The following is a 25,807-nucleotide window of genomic DNA, read 5'->3' as shown; positions in this document are numbered from 1 at the left end:
TTGTTTTTGTTTTTTTTTTTTTTTTAATAACTTTCTTTCCTAGACTTGCCCTTCTGTTTCCTCTGCCTATTCTGGGTTTTGATTGCCAATTTTATCAATCTCTGTTTTTCTTTTGCAGCAAATTTTGTGTCTCACAGATCCCATGGTCGTTGGAACTTGAAGCTAAATTTATATCTATTAGTCTATATGTCTCTGCTTAATATTCAGTGGCCTAACAACGTTGTTTGGGTCTAATAATCCCAATTAACCATAGGGTTCGAGCCCTTTATTGTATATAAGATATTTGTGTATCACATGGACCAAGATGGTGCTTGCTGAGCTAAAGCAATAAGCACCCATCTTTTACTTAATTGATCATTATTACAGACCAATCTTTATTCGTGTTCAATTATCATGCTTGCAGAATTTGTTTCTTGTCGTTAAAATTATAAATCAACCTAGGATTGTATAAATATACCTTCATGGTATATAAAATTTGCATAGTTTTATTCTCTTTTAGCTTTTGTTGTTGGATATGAGGCTGTCATCCACTGCCTATCAAACTTATATACTCGTTCTATCTAGATATTCTAATAAAAGAATAATTAGAATCATTGTAAACGTATATTATGGAAGAGAAATGGATGTTGTTATTCATTAACTTGTCATTAGTGATCATAAACATTAATAATATTAAGATTGCATATATATGTATATATATGTGCATGATGATGATTATTACGGAATCCTTATATTTTTTAATCTTGAATGGAAGATTCATCATTGCATCAAGAACTCACGTGGTAAACAAAACAAGACCCTTTTGAAAATTTATGTAAGATTATGATAAAATAGAAGAAAAATTGAGGATAAAGAAATGACGGGAATGTTGTTGGTGTTTGCTATAGAGTCACAATCCAATGGTTTAATGGGATTAGATCTTTGCATGAATGTGTAGTAATTTTGGAAGAAGCATGCTAAAATTAATGCAAGACAAGTTGGAAAATGATATGTCAATCAATATTTTGATGGTCATTTTAATTCATAATGCATGAATAGGAATTTTATTGACCAAGGATGATGATAAAATAAACATGCTGGTGGTATTAATCAAAGATTCCTTTCGAAACCCAAGTTGAAAATTTTAATGGATATGCAGCATATTCTTTAATGTATGCCTCAACATCTTAAAATGGTAGGGTTCTCTGTCATCCACGTAAAAAGTCTACTAAAAAACCATGAATTTCTGAAAAAACAAAATACTTACATGTGTATATGTCTATATTTTGTGGGCAGCAAACTCAATGGCCCTTAGACTCTCCAATCTTCTTGAATAAATACAGAAGTTGGTGGTAGGTTTTAATCTTCCGTTGAATCTTCTTATTGCTTGTTCAGTACCATATATACAATTATAATAGGCGGATTTAACCAAAATATATATATATATATATAATAGGTTGGGACCATATTTATAATAACATAAGTTTGGAAAATACTTAAATGTCAAATTTCAAAAATTCCATCTTAATTAATAATTGAAAATTAAAATTTAATTAGACAAATAATAAACCTTAGCAACCACTTCAATACATTTTTAACATATAATATATATGCATTAGTTCCGTCTTATTGCATTATGCCCATTTCGATTAATTTCAGCATTAATTTTGTTTAAGATGATATTAGTTACCAGCCACTGCTTTCTGGAACTTTCTTTTTTTTTTTTTTTTTTTTTCATCTTCAATTTCTTCCGAGAGATGAAGATAAAAAAAATTTCTTCTGAGAGAAAATCAGATTTTAAAACCAATTTAGTCTGAAAGATTTACTTATGTTTTGAGATGATAAGAAATACATGTATTTGTAGAAAAAAAAAAAAAAAGGTGAATTTTATGTTTTTTTCAATGTGAGACAATAGGGAAACACAGGGGTGTGGTTCGGGTCCCAAGTGGAAGTTAATGACCTGGTTCAAATGGGTTGGGATTGGAATAGTGTAGGGATATAGAGCCATGGAGGGGAGGTCCACGTAGTATCTGAGTAATAATCATGAATATGAGATCCTTCTGTCCTACCAACCCATACACCCCACCACTTTAAATCTCTGCTTTATCTCTCTCTCTCTCTCTCTCTCTCTCTCTATCTCTCTCTCTCTAAATGTTTATCTCACTTATCTTCACAAACACAGAATCTGCATTCTGAAAAACTCTGCGTGGCCTATTTTTCTATAAAACCATTCTATTGATTCCCGAGTAACTTCCCAATCAAAAATTTTCAGAGCCTCTCTCTACAATTTTCTAGACTTAGAAACTTGCAAGACTTCAGGAAGAAGGGAAGCATCACAATCTACCGCCTATCTTCTTTTTTCCTTCTTTCTATAGAAGTTCCTTTAATCTGTTTGTTCTTTTTGGATAAATATATATTTCACAAAAATACCTTTTTTAGAAGCTAAAAAAGAGGTTGATCTTATAATGGGTTTTATGGTTGTAACATATTGAAGAAAGTAGTCTGAATTTAACAAATTGAAGAAAGTAGTCTCTTAAAATTCAGATCTAGTGCTGTGCTTGGTGAATTGATAAAAGGGGGTACATACTTCATAATGTTGTGTACATATAACAAAGATAGTGACAAGAAATAAATCATTGGCTAGAAATTGGAATTATTAAGTGATAAATAAAAGATAAACATGAATTTTTGATAGTGACTAATTGTACTCAATAATCCAATAAGGGTTTATATTTATCGAAGCCTTTGTGACATTGTCAACTAGAAATGGGAAATGAGCCATAAAACTATTAAACGAACCACTAGTGGTAAACACAGCCCCTTCTATCAGCGTCATATATAATAAATTCATGTCAGCTCGTGAAATAAATTGGAAGTTGTTCAGGATGTGACTTTTGTAGTAATTTTATCGTTAAATTGTTCGTAAAGCAATCTATACATCTCACTAATATACATGTATATATATAGTCCAGATGTGATAGGCATTTTATTTTTACTGCTATTTTTTAGTCTCACCCCATTTATAAAATTCGAATTCGTGTATTTATGAATACATATAAAGTGCTCTATTATTGTAGGCTTGTAGCCACTGTTTCTTCATTCAATAGCCATCCTTATACATGTGGAAATTCGCGTCCGATTATATATATGTATATGTATGTAATCCCTTTTTGAAAAATCAAACTTTTTTGACTGAGAGATTCTTGATGTCCTTGTTATAGTGCAAATGAGTCTTCATGTATGATAACAGAAATATATATACATTTATTACTACATAAAAACACTTGCAGGTATGACACTATTTTCCATTTAATTTACTGCTTTTATCATCCAAAACATTACGTCTGGTCTACAAACCTTGCAGTGAGTATTTATTGCACAACCATTTTGTTCTACCGGAATATATCATTACTCCTTTCGTCCTTACCATTTATTCTCTATCTACTTTGCACTGGTTTTAATTTCTCCAGGCTATCTTGGAAGAATGAAAACCATATAAAATTTGAGGAAGAGTATAGCATTTCTAGTTCTTAGAACGTGTTCAATCTACATTCATCTGTTTTTATGGAGATAGGATGGTAGTAAATTAAATCACTACTCTTTTCTAACAAAAATTTAATCTTTGAATCGCTACATTTTTTAATACAAAATAAATAAATAGCTGATAAATAAATTCTCAATTAGATGGCTCAAAATAATTAACGAGTAAAATATATATATATTTATATATATATATATATTTTTTCTTTTCATTTGGAATCTATGAAGTCTTAGAAGGAAAGTTTTTTTAAAAAAAATAGACATATTATTTACAAATGTGGAAGACACTGACTTTGTTTGAGGTATTGAGAAAGGAAAATTCCCATGTTTCAATACACGGTACACGTGATCAATTCAACCAACAAACACAGCATTCGATGGACATGTTCTTTTGATCATGATCACAGTCTGAACAAAACTAGTCCTTTCTCATTAGTTTACAAAGTCTGAATGAAACATATAATTTTTTGATTAAAGAATGAGACATATAATTTGATATATAAAGAGAAAAAGAAAATTTCTCTCAATAAATTCAAGCAGACAAACTCCACAGCCCCACATATTTGACTATATACTAAAACACTTTACTGCAATTTGTCTAACATTAAAGTACAGAGATTAATGATAAAAACTAGAAGATACCCAAAGCTTTTTTTTTTTTGGTTTTGAACAATAACCAAGACCTCTTATAGAGGGTAATTTTGGAAACCCAAGAAAAGAAAAAAAAGGGAAGCAGAAATCAATGTGGTAAAAGAGAAAGAACCATTTTAGTGTATCATTCAAGAAGAAGCAAACAAAAGTTTAAAGTGCCCAGAAAAAATAAAAATAAAAATAAAAAAAGCCTGCAAGGTTTTTTGTTTAAGCTTTTGGTCTGTACAGAGAGGAAAAAAATAAATAGATAAAGAAGAAGATGAAATCAAAAGAGGTATATGATGACGTAGGTAAAGCACGCTACCACGCGCATTTTAGCAGAGGGGATGTCCTTCCAAAAAACCTTCGCTTTTCTTCTGCCAAACGGCCCCTAACAAAATCTGAGACTGAGAGAGACAAACACTGTCAAAAAATATAAAAAAAGAAAAAGAAAAAAAAACGTAGCAAATAGAATCGCTGCTAAATATAAAGGATATGGGTCTCTCTCTGATTTACATGTCAGGTAGGTTACCAAGTTTGTCTGCCTCTGTAAGAGCCAAAACCTGAGAGGCTTTGCTCGAGTGGAGGAACAGGATTATTATTGAGGGTGTTCAAATGGGATATATCATATATGGTCCTGTTTATTTGTTTCTACGTGGCACTCATCTGTCGGTTGTAGTTTTGGATCCCATTGACCCGGATGGATCAGATTTGATGGGGATGTTTTTGGACTGAGGTAAAAGATTTGAGGAATGTTTACCATGGAGATTCATTGGTCTTATGGTCAATGTATTGGGTCCCCATAAACTCCCACTCTTTTAGTTTGCAGGAACATCAACTTCATTACAAAGAATTTAGCAAATTTTATGCATTGGCTTTGTCAACTCAATAAATAAACTAAAAATATTGATTATTCCCAACCAAAGAAAAATAAAAAATAAAAAAATCTTTAGTTTGACATAATATATTAAAAATACAATTTAGTGGCAAATTTACAATTTTGTTACTAAAATTTTGACTTCAAATTTTTACTTCCGAATTTAATAAATAATGAAACTCCATATATATCCTAATAAGCTATTTAAAAAAATTGATTCTGAAAGGTCCATATTTCTGTGTGTACTATAATTAATTGTATGTGTTATAATTATTTTGTGTGAATGTGAATTTATATATGAATTGAGACAATTGAAAGAAGCAAACAGCAAAGAAAGCTAGAAGTCAGAAATTAAGTCAGTCTGTGGGGAATTTTGGGACCCAATAAGTCTTTGGCTTTGTAGGAAGCCACCGACTCTCTCAATTTAAACTACAAACTGAAAAATACAGCTTCTCAAGTACAAGTTCAACTTGGTAGATTAACATAATTTTTTTCAAAAAGAGTTGGCAGCAAAGCATTAGCTTGAGCCACTCACTCCAATTGATAGTGTCTTGAGCCTGAGTTAGGCTGTAGTACAAAGAGTACAAACATTCAACGGAATATGAGATTAAAACCATGTGACTATGAGTTGCCATACGTCATTCTCTTACATATGCCCCTTTTTTTTTTTCCACTTTATTTATTTATTTTCAACAAGTTACTTTTATTATTTTTTCTTTTTATTTTGTGGCCCATGTCCTATAATGAAGAATACGAGGCATCTTATAATTCACCCCAAAAAAAAAATAAATAAATAAATAAAATAGGAGGCATCTTACAGGCCACAAGATTTAAGGGCGGGTGAAAGGTTAAGTTTGACACTTTGCTTTTTACACTTTTACTCTTTGAGTAATTCAGGTTAATTATGTTTTTTTCCAATGCCAATTTTGTCTTTTAAATACTTTATGAAGTTTTTCTCTCTCTTTTTTTTTTATAATATATATTTATATTAATGTTCTATTCTTTATTATTTCGATTGTTATTGTATAATGGAATCTGTGAATATAATTTTTCTAAAGATCATATAACACTTTATTGTAGCAAGGAACAGAAAACAGTTTCCTTACAGTTTCCTTACAACAATGCCTTTTTAGTTTAAGTTTTAATATTTGTCCATATTATATACTCTTCTTTATGAAATATTCCTCTTTTGACCTTTTGTATAATTGTAACAACTCGAATCCAAAGAAACAAAAAGAAACGAGAAAAATGGAACGGAACATAGTAAAGTAATATTTATTTCATAAATTATGCACCTTTTTTTTTTTGTAGTAAAAAATAAAGTTTTCTTTTTAATTTATATATATACTAAAAATTTAGAATTATAGTATTTAAATATGTGATCTAAAAAGAATAAACAAAGACAAGAGGGTGGATGTATGTGGAGCCCCAGTTGAAATCACATCAGAAGGGGCCAAATGAATACATGTGGAAGGTGTGATTCCCAATCATTGATCTTCACCATTCATTGATGACTTTCCCTCCTTCGCAGGTTACTCATGGCCTTTCGTTTCCCTTTACAAATTGGCCCATCTCATTTATTATTCCAGATCGATACAGTTCATGCTTCTTACTTCTGTAGGACCCATTTACCTTCCCTGCTTCTCCAACTCCATCTTTGTTCTTGCTCTCTTTTTTAATTTTTACTTTTTTTTTTTTCCCTTCATATTGTAATTTTCTGGATCATTGTTATCATTGTCTTTTTTAGTGTGTCCTTTGAACCCCTTTTCAGACCGAGTCACACAAGTTTCACCTTCTTGTTTTTGCCAATTTCAATTTTCTTTTATTTGTAATAGATGTTTGTTTTCTTGTAGCAAAAAAAAGGATGTTTGTTTTTCTTTTTGCAATTGAAGTTTTGTAATAAGAATTCAGTTTGTCATTAATTGTTCACCTAATTATTTCATTGTTGAATTAAAACCTCATAAATTTCAATCACATAAATTTCTAATCGTTCACCAAAATACTTCATTTGGTACTCTATATTTTGGCCTCCTAATTGAAAGCCGACACACGAAATGTCAACCTTTTTATGGATCGGACTTTTCAGCTTGCAAAAGTATATTATTTAGTTTGTTATTCATTCTCATATACATTATAATGACTTGACAATGTAGACAAATCTTATAAATTAAATACTTTTCCGTGCTAATAAGACATGTTTTAGTTGAGTTATTTATAACCCAAAAGATGTTTGTTCTCTATTAGCCCAAAAAAATTTAAAAAAAAAACCAACAACAACCACAAAGAGGATGTTTGTCTTCTAATAGCTTCCAATGCACAAAATTATTAATTTTTATATGTATAAATACAGAAGTGGAAATAGTTACCAAATCTAGCATCGCAAGCCCAGGTTTTTGAATAAAAAACCAGCATATATATAAAATAAAATATAGTTAGACGATCTTGAAAGCATAGTCTGGTTAAAGGGGCCTTGCTTTGCTTATTGTGATGTTTATGAAAATGCTATTTACTATAGAAGTTGGTAAATTTTATAATAATATTACTATTTAGCAAGTGATATCCTATTAGTAGTAAAATCATATTCGATTTATTACCATGTAAGTAATTGCATTAACTATGACAACATTCAACATTGACAAATAATTCTGTTCATATCCTAAATTTATTACAAACTATGCATGGCTAAAAAAAAAAAAAAAAAAAAGACCAAAATTAAGCATAAAAATGTCGTTTTCTGCTATCTAATGCGTGGGATTGGCTTTTTTTTTTGACAAATATGTGTGAGATTGGCTTAGTTAACATCAAAAGCAACTCGTTGCATTAATTGCAAACGATGGGGTTTGTGTTCAACTTTATATTTATCAAATTGTTTATAAATTTCTGAATATTATATGTGACCATAATAAATCCACAATATATATTCCAAAATAATAATAATAATAAATAAATAAAAACAGTTTCAAAAATACATTTTGGGATCTTGAAAGCTAGAAAACAATAAATAAATGAAAAAGATAGAATGCTGGTGCATTTAAAATTAATTTCTTAAGGACCATATGGACGATTAAAGGGGTTAATCCTCAATAAGAAAAGTCCTAAATTCCTCTAATATCTTACAGATATTCTATAATAAAAGAAAACATAAAAAAAATTTGTTTACCAATAAATAAATAAATATTATCCATAAAGAAAATTACAAAAAAAATGGAATCCGGATCATGATCCTGATCCTGATCCATATGGGTTGCTTGGAGTCTTTTTAAGTCTCAAACCCAACGAAAATGAAATATCAAAGCGTGTCTTAAAAGTCCTCAGTAAAACCCGAACCAACCAACCAACCAACCAATCAATCAAAACAACCAAGGTCTAATAACACAATCACAGCCGTAAGATTTTCACATATTAAATCAAAATCTACCAAAACATGCCATCTAATCCTCTTCACAATACTTCCCCATTCTTTTATTGAAACGACAAAAACACACATAAATAGAGTGAACCCTACAACACAGTGCAGTTCCTCTCCACCTTTATTTTTGATAATTTCTCAATTTTATTCTAATCTGAATTTTTTTAAAAAAAAAGGTTTTTGGCCTGAAAATCCCAAAGGCATTGATAAAACGGACATTTTGGCCTTTTGGTTTTATTTTCACTCACTTTCGCTTCTTATATAGAGCTCTGCTTCTCATTTCACCGTAAGAAAAAATAAAACTCTTAAAAAGCCTAAACCTGCACACACAGCCCAAATCTTTCTTCAATTTCAAACCGGCTTTTTTCTTTATCATATACACACACTCACTCGAAAAAAATGGACAAAACTGGAACCGAGCTATGGAGGCTCGACCACGTTCAGGCCGCTTTATTCCGGCCGCCGGAGACACCTCATGAGCCTATGGAGTTCCTGTCCCGTTCTTGGAGTGTTTCTGCTGTGGAAGTTTCTAAGGCTCTTGCACCTCCCCAAATGGCTGGTCTCTCAAAGACTCTTAGCGGGGGTAACGGGGGCTCTTGTGGTGGTCCCGGTGCAATACCGGAGGATTTGGTCGGAGAATTAGAAGACGGTGCTGCGTTTTCCGGCAACCCATTTTCTTTTGCGTCTTCCGAGACATCACAGATGGTTATGGAGCGAATAATGTCACAGTCGGTAAGTTGGGCGGAGTTTGGCAGAGTCATATGTGGACAAATTATGGGATTTTTCGTTTTTGTGTGTTAGTTTTTGTTTTTTTTTTTCTTTGTCTGAGGTTGAATATTTTTGCTTTATCTTTTATATCCATCTCTTCGTTTTTGTTTTTGTTTTCTCTTCCTCTGTTACAAGATTGTTACTTAATCTCTTGTTTTTAGCTCTTTGCTTTTGTTTTTGCTTCTGGGTTTTGGTTCGTAGTCTGTGCTCTTTGTTTGTTTTTTTCTTGTGTAGCCAACTCACATGCTACGTTACTCTCTTCTCTGTTTTATTTTTTGTTTTCGGAGAAATCAAGGTTCTAATTGATTAAAGAATTTAAAAAAAAAAAAAAATAGAACAGAGAGACTTTAGATATGTTTATGCTATGATTCGTCATTTTATCCTTCTTTTTTCTACAGAAATTCTTCTCTATCCACCTACTCTACTTCCATTCTCAATTTTTCCATTTCTGGGTCTTCTTACAAAAGACTAATTGAATAAGACCCACTTCCATAATACGAATAATTTCTTTCATTTTCCCAATTATTTTCTCTGATTCGATCAATTTAACAAGCACCATTGAATTTTTTTGTTTTTGCAGCAGGAGGTATCACCTCGTACTTCAGGCCGGCTCTCTCACAGCAGTGGCCCTCTCAACGGAACACAGAGCTGCGGCTCCTTAACCGACAGTCCACCGGTATCTCCCTCCGAGGTCGACGATGTCAAGGTTTGTTCATTTTTCTGTTCCTTTTCGTCTTATGTTTTTTCCACACCTTTCGGTGACCACCGCACAAGGTTGCCGGAATCTGGCTAAGACACTCACGATATATATGTTCATAATGCTTTTGCTCTTTTTGGTTTAAAAGCACACGAATTATTATTGGCCCTCTGGCTTGGCTCAGAGTCCGGTCGGATGAAAACCTCAGCTTTCTCAAAAACCAAAGCACTTAATATTTACAGCTTTAGAGAGTGTAACATTTGGTTGTTTCGCTTTCTTCAATGAAAAAGCTAATTTGGCTCTCTCTGTTCTCAGAATTTCCAAATTCTCAGAAGCCCTTTACCAAATCGTATATTATTACAGTGGAATAAGCTTTAATTAAACTGTGGTTATTTTAGCTCCTCCTAGTATCAATCCAAAATTCAAGATTTGTTAATCTTCAACTTTTTCAGTCTTATTTACGGAACTACCACTCTTGAAGGTTCACTTTATTCTTCAAAATCCTGAATTTGGTCCCCCATGGTTCATCCACTTTCATCATCTCTAACCTCCCTCTATGCCCCCACCAGTGGGGCTGCACGGACGACTTGCAGTAGGCTTTTCTGTGTGTGTTCATCAGGCGAATCTTGTACTCTGTCGTAAGTTTCATTGACCAAACGACACTGCGAAACCAATACGGCCATGAATAGGATTTTTGGATACCCCTCAGGGCTGTCATTAATTACCGGTTGGTGCGCGCTTAGCGCAACTGTGCACCATTTTAAATTAGGACACACCTATTTGTTTTAATATCTTTGTGGTTAAGTCCTTTCTTTTCCGACTTTTTTACAAACCACGCGGTCCTTTACCCAATTTTAGCTTTTTTATTATTATTATTTTTTTCTTTGCCATCAATGACCCAAATCCCATTTCACTTATGCAGTTTTGTCGCTCGAACAATCCCCTGAATAATCAATTCAGGCCAACCCCCACCGTTGGCACCGTGGTCGCCACCGGTGGTGGAAAGACTGTCGGAAGATGGCTCAAGGATAGAAGAGAGAAGAAGAAAGAGGAGACCAGAGCGCAGAATGCCCAGCTTCATGCTGCTGTTTCGGTTGCAGGTGTGGCTGCAGCCATAGCAGCCATTGCCGCGGCCACTGCAGCCTCTTCTGGGTCTGGCAAGGATGAACAGATGGCCAAAACTGACATGGCTGTGGCCTCTGCTGCCACGTTGGTTGCTGCCCAATGCGTGGAGGCGGCTGAGGCCATGGGCGCTGAGCGGGAGCACCTTGCCGCTGTGGTGAGCTCTGCTGTTAACGTTCGGTCTGCGGGTGATATCATGACGTTAACCGCTGGTGCTGCCACTGGTATGAATTGTAAATTGAGTTTATGGCATTGGGTATTTTTGGCAAGTTCATAGAATTTGAAATTTTAATGGGGCCGTGGGGATTTTTTGTAGCTTTGCGTGGTGCAGCGACGTTGAAGGCCAGGGCATTGAAGGAAGTATGGAATATAGCCGCTGTAATTCCAGTGGAGAAAGGGACGGGAGTTGGTGGTAACGGTAATTCCAATAGCAGTTTCAGCGGTGAACTTGTTCCTGAAGAAAATTTCCTTGGTATATGCAGTAGGGAATTACTTGCCAGGGGCAGTGAGCTCCTCAAACGCACCAGAAAAGGTAAATTTCGTTGAATCCATTCATTGGGTTTTTTTTAATTTAATTTTTTGTTATAATCTTGGCATTTATTTGTTTTTTGAAAATTGAATGTGTGAGCTTAGTTTTTTTACTTGGAAATTTTATAAGAATACCGATTCTTTATAATTACAAGGCTTTTTAATTTTTTTTTCTTTTTTTTTTTAAACAAAAAAAGCAAATTTTGAGTATTGGGATTTGAATTTTTGAGGAATTGGGAAAAATATTCATGCAAAGTTGGGTCTTTTCATGGTTGGATTGATTAAAATTGTTGTTTGGTCATTTCTCATGTACAATCTCTGATCATAGTTTTTTCTTTTGAGCTTGAGGTTGATTTTGCTTTTTGCTTTTGTTGTTATGATCAATGGCAGGAGATCTTCATTGGAAAGTAGTCTCTGTTTATATTAACAGATCAAATCAGGTAATCTTCCTAATCCAAAATCATGGTTGGATTTAATTCTTATTTGTTTATAAATTTCGGTCAATAATTTGGTCATCAATAAAGACTTTTTGGTATTAGGGGTGTGAACCCTGAAGTTATAAAAGGTTCACAGCAAAAGAGACTTAAGAGTATGATTGAAGGAATGGGATCTTACTTTGTCTTTCTCTTTTTCTCTTTAAATCTTTTCCTTTGCAGTCTTTGATATTTGGAATTTTCTTTTTGATTATAGGTTATGTTGAAGATGAAGAGTAGGCATGTTGCTGGGACCATCACAAAAAAGAAAAAGAGTAAGTTAACTACTTTTGTCTTTCACTAATAATTTTGAACAGAAATGGAGGTGGGTCTTCTTCCATTTGGGGATTTGTGAAAGCTCCGTAGTGGATTTAAAAAAAAAAAAAAAAAAAAAGTAAAAAGAATTAAAAGGGTTCTTCTTTAATCCTATCTTGTTTTTTTGAATTTACAGATGTGGTGATCGAGGTGGTTAAAGATATGCCTGCTTGGCCAGGCCGCCACCTGCTAGAGGGCGGCGAGCATCGTCGCTACTTTGGATTGAAGACGTTGATGCGTGGTGTTGTGGAATTCGAATGCCGGAGCCAAAGGGAGTATGATATATGGACTCAGGGTGTGTCAAGACTCCTCACCATTGCAGCAGAGAAGGGTGGTAATAATAGACATAGGGGTTAAAGGGACTTTGGTTGTTTAAAGGTTTGGTGGGGGAAACAGTTTGGCTAATTGTGGGAATTTGGGGAAAATGGAATATATAGGCCCTTTTGAACATGATATAGATATTTTTGGTATTTTGTTATTTTGATTGGGCTGTATTTTTGTGTTCCTATTGTAAAAAAAGGATCAATTAAAGATATAAGTTAAATCCAAATTGGTCTCTCTAAATCTTGTGGAATGTATATTTTGGTCTTTTTTCCTCTTTGTTTTTGAATGGGAAAAAGATAAAGTTAAGGGAATAAATGTTAGTGACTCCATGTGATCCTAGACTTTGTTCTTTCACTGTTAAGGAAAGGAAAAGGAGTATCTTGGACTGAGGCACGGTCAAAAGACTAATAAAAAAGAAATCCCCATTTGAGTAAAAAGAAGCAATACAATATAGAAAGAAAAAGACAGGGCCCTGATTCTATGTGAGTTTTTTATTGGTGTGGGTTGTGGCTTTTGTCTCCTAATTGTTATTTTGGACTTAGGTTAAGGTTTTTGATTTGGTGAAATCATGATTGTCTTTGTCTTTAATCTTCTTACTTTATATAATTATTTTTAACATTCTTCCTTTATAAACTAATTTTATTTGGATTTAGTGAATCAAGGATTTTTTGGAAAGCAGAATAGGACACTGGTTCACACAATTTGTTAAATTGTCAGTGCTAAAGATGATGTTTTCATTCAGTGTTTCTTGTACACCTTGATGGGACAAGCTCTGGTAACCAAAATACCTCCAACTGGTTTCCATATTATGGGAACTAGCGGAGGCTAATTTTATTCTCTTTTTGTTTAATAAATAAATAATCATGTGCTATTTGCTTGGCTGGTGGAAATATTAGAAAAATAATACTCCCTGTTTTGCTCTTATGGTTTCTTTGCTCAGTTAACTGTCACTCAAACAGCCACTTTAGAAGATTTTATTAATTTGGAGTTAAGCCCCGTTTTGGAAGATGGAAAATTTTGAAAGAAATTAATTTTTGAAAATTAATTTTATAAGAATTAATTTTTTATAAATTATTTTTCAGACTATTTGGTTGGTGTTAAGATATTTAGAATTTATATGTAATACTTATTTTATTTTAAAATTTAAGAATAAAATTGTTTTTTAATAAAATACATAAAATAAATTTTTCAAAAAATTTTTAAATGATATACTTTTGAAGAATTTATTTTCCATTCTATTTTCCACACAATTTGATTTCTTTTGGGTCTATAATTTTCTTCTTTTAAAAACTATCCTAACATAGGAAAATGAATTTTATTACAAAATCTCAAATTCACTTTAATTTTGACAACCTAAAGAAAAAAAATAAAAATTTCTAGTACTCTGGAATTATCAAACTCCTCTATGAACACAAACATATGCACCCTAACATATTTCACCAAACATATATTGACCCCACTTATGGATCCATAAGTACTTGTGTCCAGGAAGTTGGTACTCTAAAAGTTTTAAAGAATTTGCTCACATACTAAGAGGTCACGAATAATTATTTTTTTATTTTATTTTATTTTTTTTGGGTGAATGGTCTCAGAAAATATGCTTCGGATAGGAAGGTTACCAAACATGTTATATGGATTGGGCCTTCTTAAACCACCACACTAGAAAGGGAAAATTGCATTAGGCTCGCGGCCCGCCTAATACATGGCCGAAATTCAGTTAGTTTAGAAATTCATCAACAAGCTGCCTCATAGATATTTATCCGTATGACCTGCCATCTTTACCCTTTGCAAAAAATAAAACCAGTGCATAGATTCAACAATTTCAATTCCAAAACAAAATACATTTCCTAATCTTCTTTTGAATAAATTTTCACCACACATTTTGCATTATAAGTTTTAAGAAAATTGTTTATAATATAAGATGTAGAATAATTTTAATAAAAGATTTTCTTCAAGATTGCAAATTGGAAAAAAGAGAAAATGGAATTAAATGTACCGTCTTTTTCCTTTAGAATTCTTTTAATGACATGTTGAATTTCTTTGGAGATAGAAAAGTAGAAGATCCCATTCCTCTATTTATTGTGTCTATGAGAAGCCGTATAATTAAATACAAATCAAAAGGAGCTTACATTCCTTCCTAAGATTACCATGACCTTATATCACAATTCAATCAATAAACCACAGAGCTCACTAGTTATGTGACATTTTCTGCACACGCTTGAACTAATTCGAAGGGTCAAACTAAGCAATGTGGAATACTTTTTCTTCCTCCGAGATCCTTTTGTCTCCTGAATGTCCCACGATAAAGAATTAACACATCATTATTGGATAAATGCTATTCTACATCATATAATTTAAGTGCATTATTTATTATCAATTGATTTTTAATTGAAATCTTATTTGAATCTAAATAGATAGATTTAAATAGAAAATGAGTCCACACTTTCTATTAGTGATATCAAAGCTAAAATAATTATCAGTGTAAAGATAAATAAATGTGAAAACTTTCTTAGATAGGTGATTGTTATAAAAATATAAAAAAAAAACCTCACGTATAACTTAAAAAGCATATATTATATAATTTAAATAAATTATTCATTCATTTTATTATTAATTAATTTTGGATTGAAACTTTATTTGAATATAAATAAGTAGAAATAATAGTAAATAGGTTGTCTTGGATAGAGAGTAGCCCACACACTATAATCATTTTGAAAAAATGTAGAGAGAAATCCAAATCCTTTGGTGCGGGAATTTTTTCGCTTATCATTTTTCTTCAAAAATTTTGATTTTTTTTTTTTTGTTTTTTTTTTGGTGTTTATCGTGAAACACAAATGTTTGGATATTGATTGAATATCCCATGTAGGATCCTAGTCCTCATGCAATTATGTGGGAAATCCGAATTTCGTATTTGCCAAACATCAATGGAAATCCAAACCACCCAACAAATGACTCGATTATTATGAGACAATTTCTAAGAAAAATATAATTCTTTAGTCTCTTTATTATTGCATGAGCCAATTTATCACAAAACAAAAATATTTAAATTATTATTCTTTTGAAAATTAATTAAAAAATTTAACTATTTATGTATTGTAAATTTTTGGAATAAATAATGAATTTGGCATGAAAAAACAATATGCCTGAAATTATAGATAAAATTTTAAAATTTTCAATGAATATAATTTTTAATAATTTTACGGTTTGTGGTATGTTTCAAGATATAAGTAGATGCGTCTTCAATGATTCATAAAAATAGATATATAAATATATATTTGATAACAGGGAGGATTGGCCCAAAAGCCCGAAATAGATTTTTTTTTTATTTTATCAATGATATATATTAATTCGGTTCGAAATATTAAATTAAAACTTGAAATTTTATTAGATAAGCGTCTTGACTTCATTTTTTATGAACCAAAAATTTGACTTTAAAAGATAAAACCCGAGGAATAAATATCTATAATATATGGAGTACATGCTTAAGAAAACCCATATAGAAGAAAATACATGATATGGTCAAGTGACATAGGTCTTTTTTTTTTTTTTCTTTTGAAATGGGAAAGTTTTATAAATTAGGAAACTGGAATACAACAGTCAGTTTGAAGAGCATGATGTAGCCACGCAGGGCCAACTTCAAGCCAAGTCTCAGCAGAATACAACCCAGTAGCATAGATAGCAGTCGAATAAGCTACAGTATTTGTTTCCATGTAGTTGAGAGAACAAAACAAAGACTCATTATGAGATAACAGAGCCTTGATATTGTCTACTAAGAAACAGAAAGGACCCAGCTGTTGGCCCATAAACAATGAAGAAAACCCAGTGCAAATTACAAGCATGTGTGATTGGCAATTTTAGTAATCTGGCATTAATTTCCACTTAAACCAGTGAAGTACGTGAGCTTTTAATCCTAATCGACAGATATATATATATATATACACACACACACACACACACTAATAAATAGAAAAAAAAAAAAAAAAAAAAACCGCAACATTATTTATGGTTAAGAGTTTGGAACACCATCATATTCAATGCTATCCTGCTTTGCCATATGATTTCCATGAATCCGCATCAATAATTTAATCTATATATATATATATATATATGTATATATATTAAATGTGAAACATAAATGAATAAAAAAAAAAGAAAAAGAAATGTGAAACATAAATGTTGGCTTTGGGTAAGATTGAATATTAATTCCACATGTAAGATTCACATTGGATCCTAGTACATTCTGTGGCGGTCGGAGCACATAACATATTTTTCAGGCATCAATGGAAACACAAAGAGCCACCTGTGAAAAATCACTAGTTTATTACAACATTATCTCTAATAAAAATGCCAGTCATCTAAGGCGTGATCAGACTAGGCTCCAGGGGATAACGCCACCGATCTAGGTCCAAGGTTAGAAAATGATCGCTCAACCTAATATGCACCTAAACGTCCTCAGGTGTGATTTTTTTTTTTTTAATCAATTCTTTTTCTAAGCTAGATTAAGTTTTTCTTTTAAAAAAAAAAGTTCAAAAAGAATTTATAAGAAATTGAAAAAATAAAAATACAAAAAAGAAAAATTAGTGTTAAAAAGGAGAACAAAATGTTTGGCAAAATTTTTAAATAACTTATACTGGATGGTTCACATTTTTAAAATGGAAAAAAATAATAAATTATAAACATTAATGATTTGGAATCCGTCAAAAAGTTATATTGAATTTAATTAGACTGTTGTTATATTTAATTTGACATTGTTGGATTTATTAAATAATTGTAGACATTTAATATATGACTTGAGATTAATTTTCTTTTTTTAAAAAACTTAAAAGCTATCAAATTTTTATAAATTTATTATAAATAAAATATTTGTTAATTTTTTATTAAAAACTTAGAAAGTATTAATTTTCATAAATTTATTATGAGTAGATGTTTAATAATTTATATTAATTATATGTATTATAGTAATATAGACTTAAATACTTAAAATAATAATAAAAATAACAAAAACGCATTATCATGCCTACGTTTCACAAAGGCTTATAAAGCTTGGAGCGATCTTGTTGTTTTGCCAACCCTTATATCTTTTAGAAGTTTGAAAAATACACATAAACTGCAATCTCTTTGTTAAATATCACAAGCCTACTTACAATGAAACGAAAATATTATAATTTAAATTAAGATTCAAAAAATTATTAAAAAAAGTATTATTCTCTTGAAAATTATTTTAAAAAAATTAACATGTATTGTAAATTTTTTTTAAGGGTTAAATATACTCTAGTCCCATTGAAGTATTAGAAATTTTATATTTTACTCCTAAAACTATAAAAAGTCTTATAGTACCCCTTAAATTGTCTTTCTGTAATTTTAGTTCAGTTATGCATTTTTTATAGAAGAATTTGGCAAAATTATTCATATACAACTCATATAATTCTATCAAAATTTATTTTTATTTTTTTACTTAAATTTTGACATGTGTATGTATAACTTTACTAAATATATTTGATAAAATCACATTATTATTGAACTAATTATTCATTAATTTGACATTACGTATCATATTCTAAAAATATTTATGTTTGTTTAATAGAAAGTTAGAGGCAAATTCAAGATCCATAATCATGCACTAGTGTTTGATGATTTTTATGATTAAAATTCGTCAGGCTACTCATCAATTCGTCAAACTAGTACATTACAATTTGGGAGCCAGAAACTTGTGAAATACGCCTCTCCTCTTGTTAATTTTGGGATCCTTAATTTACTTCTTGACCGACCATCTTTGGACATTGAAAATATTGAATGTAAATATAATAGACTATCTGATGTGGGATTTTAATTATGGCTTTGGGTTTCTAGGTAATTGAATCAGAAGTACAGGGCATATTTTAGCATTAGTGTTGTTGATGTCTTTTCTAGATATGTATAGTCTATCATGCACACTTAGCATTACTCATTTACATATGGCTTAGCTGATTCACTTCCTAAACACACTTGCAGCAATGAAAGGACTTCTACTTTCAGCAAGAACAGGTACAGAAGAGCCAACTGATGATTTGACTAAAGTAATAGATGCTGGAGAAGCATCCTTCAATTTGGAGGCTTCTGGCTCTGTCAATGAGAAGTCTAGATCACAGATTGCTGGGTATGAGGATGCTGGAGCTGAGGCTGAAACTGTTGAGCATGTGGTTGTGGGGGGTGATACTGCTGGAGGTATAGGAGAAACAACTGATGATGTGGCTAAAACTGAAGCAACAGATGCTGGAGAAGCATCCCTCAATGTGGAGATTTCTGGCTTTCTCACTATCAATGAGGAGACTGGATCACAGACTGCTAGGTCTGAGGATGCTGGAGCTGAGGCTGAGATTGCTGAGCATGTGGCTGTTGAGGGTGAGGCTGCTGGGGCTGTTGACGCTAAGACTACTCTGCCTTTCAATGTGGCTGCTGAGGCTATGACTGCTCGGACTGGGTTTGTGAATATGATATTTGAGGAGGGCCCCCACCATGTTGTCTATGGAGGATGTCATCAAGGAGGCAGCAAAGCTGGCTACAAGTATTATGCCACAGGGAATAGAATTTGATCTCTCTGAAGTAGGAGCATTTGCTCATAGCGACGCCTTCAAGACCCCGTTCATGCCTGTTCATGTATAGGGTAAACCAGCTGAAGATGATTTGTTCGAGGAAGAATAAATTGGTTTGCAACTTTGAAAGACTTTACATAGTGTATGTAGACTTTTGTAGATTTTGATACTTGGATTGCAAATTTAACATGATTGGTCTATAAACCAACAATAACGATATTCTTTTGGAAAATTTCCTTAATCTAAATATTATGAACAAATAAAAACATTTTACAATATTGTTTATTTATTATGTATTGGATTGCATGAGGTATAGAAATGAATTGACCATCAACCTGATAGCTAGGTGTCACGGGCCAAACTTTTCCAATGCTCCCATGTGGCACTTAGCACCTCCTTTGCTAAGTAAGCCTTGCCCATAAGCTAACACAATGTGGAAGCTAAAAGTAATCGAGCAGGAAGCAGAAGAGCTTGAGAGAATGTGGAGATTGCTCCATTGCTTGAATTCTTAGATTACATGAGTTGTTTACAAATGAGAGGCCAACCCCTTTATATAGAGGGCTTGACACATATCAAAAGATTCTACAAGGTTCTAGATATGTACACATGTCACCTATCTAGTTAAGATTTTAGATTATTCTATGATTATATACAAGATATTTACATGGAGTATTTTAGAGAGATTCCTTCCTACCATCGTCTAAGTTTCTCTTGAGTTTTCTAGAATATTCCAGTCTCCTCTTGAGTTCTTTTGAATTTTCAAGGATCTTCAAGAAGAGTGTAGAACATTCTAACTTAGCCTCAAGGCTTCTACTCCTTTTGCATGGGACGTGATACTCTCTGTAACACCCCGTCCTGAAGTATATCGGAAATTTCTCAAATTGACCGTCGTTGATTGAGAAGGGTCAAAATTTGACTTTTTGACTCGGTAAGATATCTAGATTGACCGCGGCACCATTTCGAAGTGCGTATCAATCCGAGTCCATAGACTAGTAAAACGTAAAAAACGGAACTATGGTTTGAAAGTTATGAGTAAAACAAGTTGATGTCTGAAATGTCCTAGGGTGCCAGAGTTGACTTTTTATTTTTGTGAAATTGAGTTTTGACTCATATATGGTTGTGAAGTACTCATCGATACGAGTTTGTAAACTAGCGGCACGTCTGATTCGGACATGTGGTTTTAAAGTTATGGACCTGCAAAGTTTTTCAAATATCGTATTATTTTAATATTATTTTTGTGTATGAACAGTATATGCCACATGTAATTTAGTAATGGTGCCGTGTGTCACGATGAGAAAATACCACATGTCAGACACAAGTAAATGATATATTATCTTATTTTTGTTATTATTTTATATATTATACTATTATAATATTATTTGTTTATTTATTTATATTTTTTTAATTTTCTTTTTCTTTTTCTATATTTTTTCTTTCTTTCCTCACGTGGGAAAATACACCCCCCCCCCCGCGGGGGGCCCCTTTTTCTTCTTCTTCTTTTCTTCTTCCTCCCGTCGGTCTCTCTTTGCTGCATCTCTTCCGGCCACCGGACGGCCACATGCGCCGGACAGGTAGAAAGCCGGTGGAAAACCCAGCCGGTAACCAAAAGGAGAAGGCCAAATGTCGCCGGACGCACCGAGATCGGGCCTCTATCGTCGGCGGCGGCAAGTTGGTTTTCTGGAGATCCGGCCATCACCAGGCAAATTGATATTCCTTTCTACTATTTTCGGACCCTCTGAGCTCAATTTTGAGATCCATTTAGCTCAATTCCTTGTTGTTTGATAGATATGAGAAGTTGAACTTTGACCCAATCTTTCTGTCCATTCTCCTGTAACTGCCGGTCGATTTGAGCCCAACGGATGTCGGTAACGTATTTCTCGTTTCTTTAGCTTCTTATATGTACCTCATTTGTGAATTGTGATTGAGTACTTTGAAAGATGCCATTTTTGGATAAAATATTATTATTTTAATATGGTAGTCTGAAAGATGTACTGTTTAATATTTAAATAATTGTTACTTATATTGAAGATGTTAAATTGTGTTGAATTGCATAAATATGGGTTGAATTAATATTTCTGAAATTGGAAACCTGTTAATTTTGAAGGTGGTGCTATTAAATTATTATCAAATTATTGTTAATTTTATTGTGAGATTATGTTCTGTTAGAATATGTTTTTGTATACTTATTTATATGTGAAGTTGTGAAATTATATGTGGATTAAATGATATTTGTTGTGAATTGATCTGAAAGTTGAGGAATTAATTGTGTTAAATTACCATGATAACAAAAATATATTATGTAATTTAAATTATGTAAGAATTTTTATATTGTTTTGGTGAAAATTGATTTTATGGATTTGAAGAAAAATATTTATTTAAAATTTAGTATTTCCAAAAAATATATTTATGCGTTAATTAATTAATTATTCATAAATTTGATTTTATCTTATTTTATCGAAACTTATTATTTTAATAATACTATAAAAAAATTTATAGTTTTTAGATGCACCATACACGTACTGGTGTTCTGTAGTTGTGGATGTGATTAGCGCGCAGGTTGTAATGTCTCCCATGAGTTGTCATCGGACCGAGGGCAGGCAAGTTTGATATTGGCCATAGCCGCCTCCTTCCATGACCGAGATGATGGTTTAAGCAGCGGCGCGGTGGGACGCCACGTGACCGTATGCCTGTTTCACTCTTTAATCTCCCCGTCAGACGGTGCTTTGGGATGCTGGGCACCGTAGGACACTTTATATAGTATGTGCATTAAGTATCTTTTGTGTATATATATATATATATATATGTTATATTTGTATGTATCACACCATACGAGGATAGCGATCCGATGTGGTCCATGAAGAGCTAGCCTTGTCACTATGTTGTTTACAAGTCCAGGAGATTGGACGGCCAATCTAGGTAACCATCCCGGACTGTATTGGTAGCAGGGTGCTGGCGACGGCTGGAATCATGGATTATGCAACATGTTGGAGGGTATTGTTTGTACCCCTGATACGAGTATATATTTGATAATATATATTTTTTTAATTTTAAATTATTATTTGATCTCGTATTATTCTATCTATTCATAACTTGATTTTCTAGCATTATACTTAATTGTTTTTATTGTCATTACTATTATTAATATTATTCTAGTTATTAATATTACAATTATTATTTATTAGAATTATATTTACAATTATTTTCATTATTACTAATATTATCATCATCATTATGATTATTATTGTTATTTTACTATTATTGCCATTATTTATTTTTATTTTTATTATTTTTGTTATTTCTATTATTATTATTAGCATATGATATATCCGGACAAGTATCACAGCCTACGGGCAAGAAAGATAGCCATTGGGCAAGTATAATAATCCTTGGACAAGTGGTAGCCTTTGAACATGTGAGATAGTTCTTGGGACAGCTGTGATTATATGATAGTTCTTGGACAAGTGATTACCTTCGAGTAAATATGACAAATGATATTCGTACTATTTTTATAATGAAAACGATTACTATTATTATTATTGTTGTTGATGTGATGATTGTTTTATTTTTCCTTCTTATATTACGCATCAGTGTATTTTGTAACACAATATTTGAAGTGTCTTTGAAATGTACGTCAATCAATGGGTAGTGTGGGCGGACGTGAATGATTAAAGATATAATTGGTTGCTTATTTAGTTGATTATTCCTATTGCATATGTATATACGTATGTGTTTTATATAAATTGTTATCGAAGTGCTGCCACTGTGGAAATTATTGTAGTAAGGTGGGAGGGATAAGATGGTACCATATAGGAGTGTAACTTTGTGCAGGTAAATTTTATGGTAAGTCATTTCCTTAAGGGAAATGCTTGCTTGATTCTCCCCCACCTTTTTCATAGTTGGTCTTCTTCTCCTTTGGCTTTGAGGAGTCCCTTTGAATGGAGTAGTCGATAAAGCTCTTGGCATTTGCAATGGCACTAACTAGATCTTGTACTCCATGCCTCTTTAACTCTGTATTTGCCCAAGGTTGTAGGCCATCCATGAAGTCGAAAAGGGAGCCTTTGTCCGGGATCTCCAACACCAAGCTAGTAAACTCCTTGATATAATCTCGGATGTTTCCCACTTGCCTGAGTAGTCGGAGTCAACCTTTTGCTTTATCCTCGGTATTTTCCGGATAGAATTGCCTTTTAAGATCCCTTTCAAACTCATTAAAAGTTCGGATAGTGCACATACCTCTTTCAATGTCATTGTGTCTTCTCCTTCATCATAGCATGGTCGTGTCGTTGAGGTATAGAGTGGCAGTCCTAATCTTTGAAGCATCGTCCATAATGCCCATTGCTTTAAAGTATTGCTCCAAGTCCCAAAGGAAAATCTTGAGCTCCCTCGCATTCGCCCCTGAGTAGGACTTGAGTTTTGGTACATCGATTCTTGGCCTTTCACATATTGTGGTTGTCCTCGATGCCACCGCTTTCTTGCAAAGAGCCCAATTGCCTTGCACTTCATCCATTTGTGCACGGATAGCATCCAATTCTCTCTCCAACATTGCATGAAGGTCTGCTACCTCCCCCATGCATTGGTCACGTGTTGAGCGGAGCTCCTTCCTTAAGGCATCATTTAGCCCATTGAGTAACCCTTTCATGGATTGATTGATGGTAACGTCCTCTGACTCTAGCCTATCTAGGTGATTCTCCAACACCTCAAACCGTTCATGCACTCGAGCCGTATGCTCCTCCATGCGTAACGTCAAGCTAGTCATCAAGTCCTTAGACTTGAACTTGTGCCTCTGCCTCCCCGCATTGGGGTTGCGTAGCTCTTTACGACCTCGCACATTGGTAACTCCCTCCATATTGATAGTGACATCCGAACCGGCCATCTTGCCTACTTCCACGTTACACCAACGGTGTGCTTGGGTAGTAACTTGGCTCTAATGCCAATTGTCACGGGCCTCATTTTTCCAATGCTTCCATGTGGCACTTAACACCTCTTTTGCTAAATAAGCCTTGTCCAAAAGCTAACACAATGTGTATTGCTTGAATTCTTAGATTGCATGGGTTGTTTGCAAATGAGAGGCCAACCCCTTTATGTACATGAATATATTAAGCTTTTGAATTTACTAAATGTCAAAGCAAATCTGGCATAGAGAGGGGGGGAAAAAGAAATTGCCATATAAAAGGAAGGAAAAAAAAAAATGAAGTCTTTCGAGTAACCTGTGTCAAGTCAAGCGGCAACAGATTCAGAAGCTGAGCAAGGTGGCTCGATCTATGGAATTGAGTAAAAAAGATTAAGTGAATCCGAGATACAGAGAAAAGCAAAAGGAAAATTATTGTTAAAAAATAAATAAAATAATAATAAAAAAAAAGGTTGGTTATAAATTTGGACGTAAAAAACCAACAGAAACTTTGGGCCTAAAGCCTGCATGTCAGTTTTGACACAACAAGTGAGGCGGAGGCTGCCCTAATAAGGAGTCCGAAACATCAGAAACTTGGAAAGTGGCCACGACCCATGGCACCAAGTGGGTCCTGGATCCATGATCACTTTAAAGGGCCAAGACCCTAGACCTCCTGAACAGGTCCTGAACCCGGGTTTGAGACCCGTTCGAGCAATCCATGGTTCCAACCATGTTCATGTGCTCCTAAGTTTGGAACATGTTGGATTGGTCCTAGGTTTGAAATCTGTTTCACACAGTCTTTTATTTGGAGCCTATTCAGACTAACGTAGGTCCGAGATTCATTTAGGCATTCCTAGTTTCTATAATTTACATGTTGAATTAAATTAATATTTGTGGACTTGGCATAATCAATTACTCACTTACAGGGCCTATTTATGCCATTAATGGGACTGGCTTATTTTATTATTTTGTAGTAGGGCCCTTGGTCACACACTCTCTATAAGACTCTAGTTGGCCCATTGGACTGGAGGACCAACTCTCTTTATAAGCCCAATGACTTATCCATATTTTTCCTAGTATAATTATATTATCAAATTATTATTATTTTATGTGTGTCAAAATTAATGGATAAGTCTGACTTGCAGAGACTATTTAAAGGTCTAGGGCAAGCAAACAATTGATGCCATACGGTATTTTGATATTAGGGTTTTCAGAGATCTGAGAGTGGTTTGAGAGTAGTGTGTCCATAGACACTACTTTACATTATTTTCTATTTTGCAGGATTAAAGATCTAATTTATCAATGGCTGCGTTTGGAGGTTAGTAAATTATGACTTATGGAATTTATTATGTATATTTAGATCCATAAAAATCTAACAATTGGTATCAGAGCACATGGTTAATATGCATAGTAAATTTCTTTGGAGTTTATTGCAGTTAGCATGTGAATATTGATCTGTGTTTTTGCCACTATTATCAATGTTCTAGATATATATATATATATATATATACTCATGGTTGGTTTTTTGTTTGTTCTTAAAAAAAAATAAAATAAACTAAAAAAAAAAAATTTATTTGTAAATATCGGGCTTGTTCAAAAAAAAAAAAAAAAAAAAACTGGGTTTTCGGCCATGAATTTCACATACTGATTTTCTGGGTTTTGGACCAAATTGATTTGGGGAAAAGTTT

At 33.0% G+C, this 25,807-nt stretch overlaps 1 protein-coding gene across 2 annotated transcripts; it reads left to right on the top strand.

Moving 5' to 3' along the window:
* The first annotated feature begins 8,561 nt into the window (after nucleotides 1–8,561).
* Nucleotides 8,562–12,896, top strand: LOC107406459 (VAN3-binding protein). Of its 2 annotated transcripts, none has more exons than XM_016013580.4 (7): nucleotides 8,562–9,167; nucleotides 9,787–9,909; nucleotides 10,823–11,246; nucleotides 11,339–11,554; nucleotides 11,941–11,990; nucleotides 12,241–12,298; nucleotides 12,475–12,896. In XM_016013580.4, exons 1-7 carry the CDS (start codon nucleotides 8,835–8,837, stop codon nucleotides 12,693–12,695), a joined length of 1,425 nt encoding a protein of 474 aa, XP_015869066.2. In that variant the 5' UTR covers nucleotides 8,562–8,834; the 3' UTR covers nucleotides 12,696–12,896. The 2 variants fall into 2 exon arrangements, with proteins under 2 accessions (XP_015869066.2, XP_015869065.2); XM_016013579.4 differs by having other exon boundaries at nucleotides 8,577–9,167; nucleotides 9,784–9,909.
* Nucleotides 12,897–25,807: the final 12,911 nt, after the last annotated feature.

This window comes from Ziziphus jujuba, chromosome 3, assembly GCF_031755915.1.
Source record: "Ziziphus jujuba cultivar Dongzao chromosome 3, ASM3175591v1".
Lineage (NCBI taxonomy): Eukaryota > Viridiplantae > Streptophyta > Magnoliopsida > Rosales > Rhamnaceae > Ziziphus > Ziziphus jujuba.
Note: the sequence above shows the minus strand (reverse complement) of the source record. Positions and strands in the feature narration are given on the sequence as shown.

Bases quoted from the DNA above. Each gene is read 5' to 3' on its own strand.
- LOC107406459 (XM_016013579.4), top strand. From the start codon at position 8,835: ATGGACAAAACTGGAACCGAGCTATGGAGGCTCGACCACGTTCAGGCC. The intron at 11,247-11,338 runs GTATGAATTGTA...GATTTTTTGTAG, and splicing joins AACCGCTGGTGCTGCCACTG to CTTTGCGTGGTGCAGCGACG. The intron at 11,991-12,240 runs GTAATCTTCCTA...TTTTGATTATAG, and splicing joins ATATTAACAGATCAAATCAG to GTTATGTTGAAGATGAAGAG.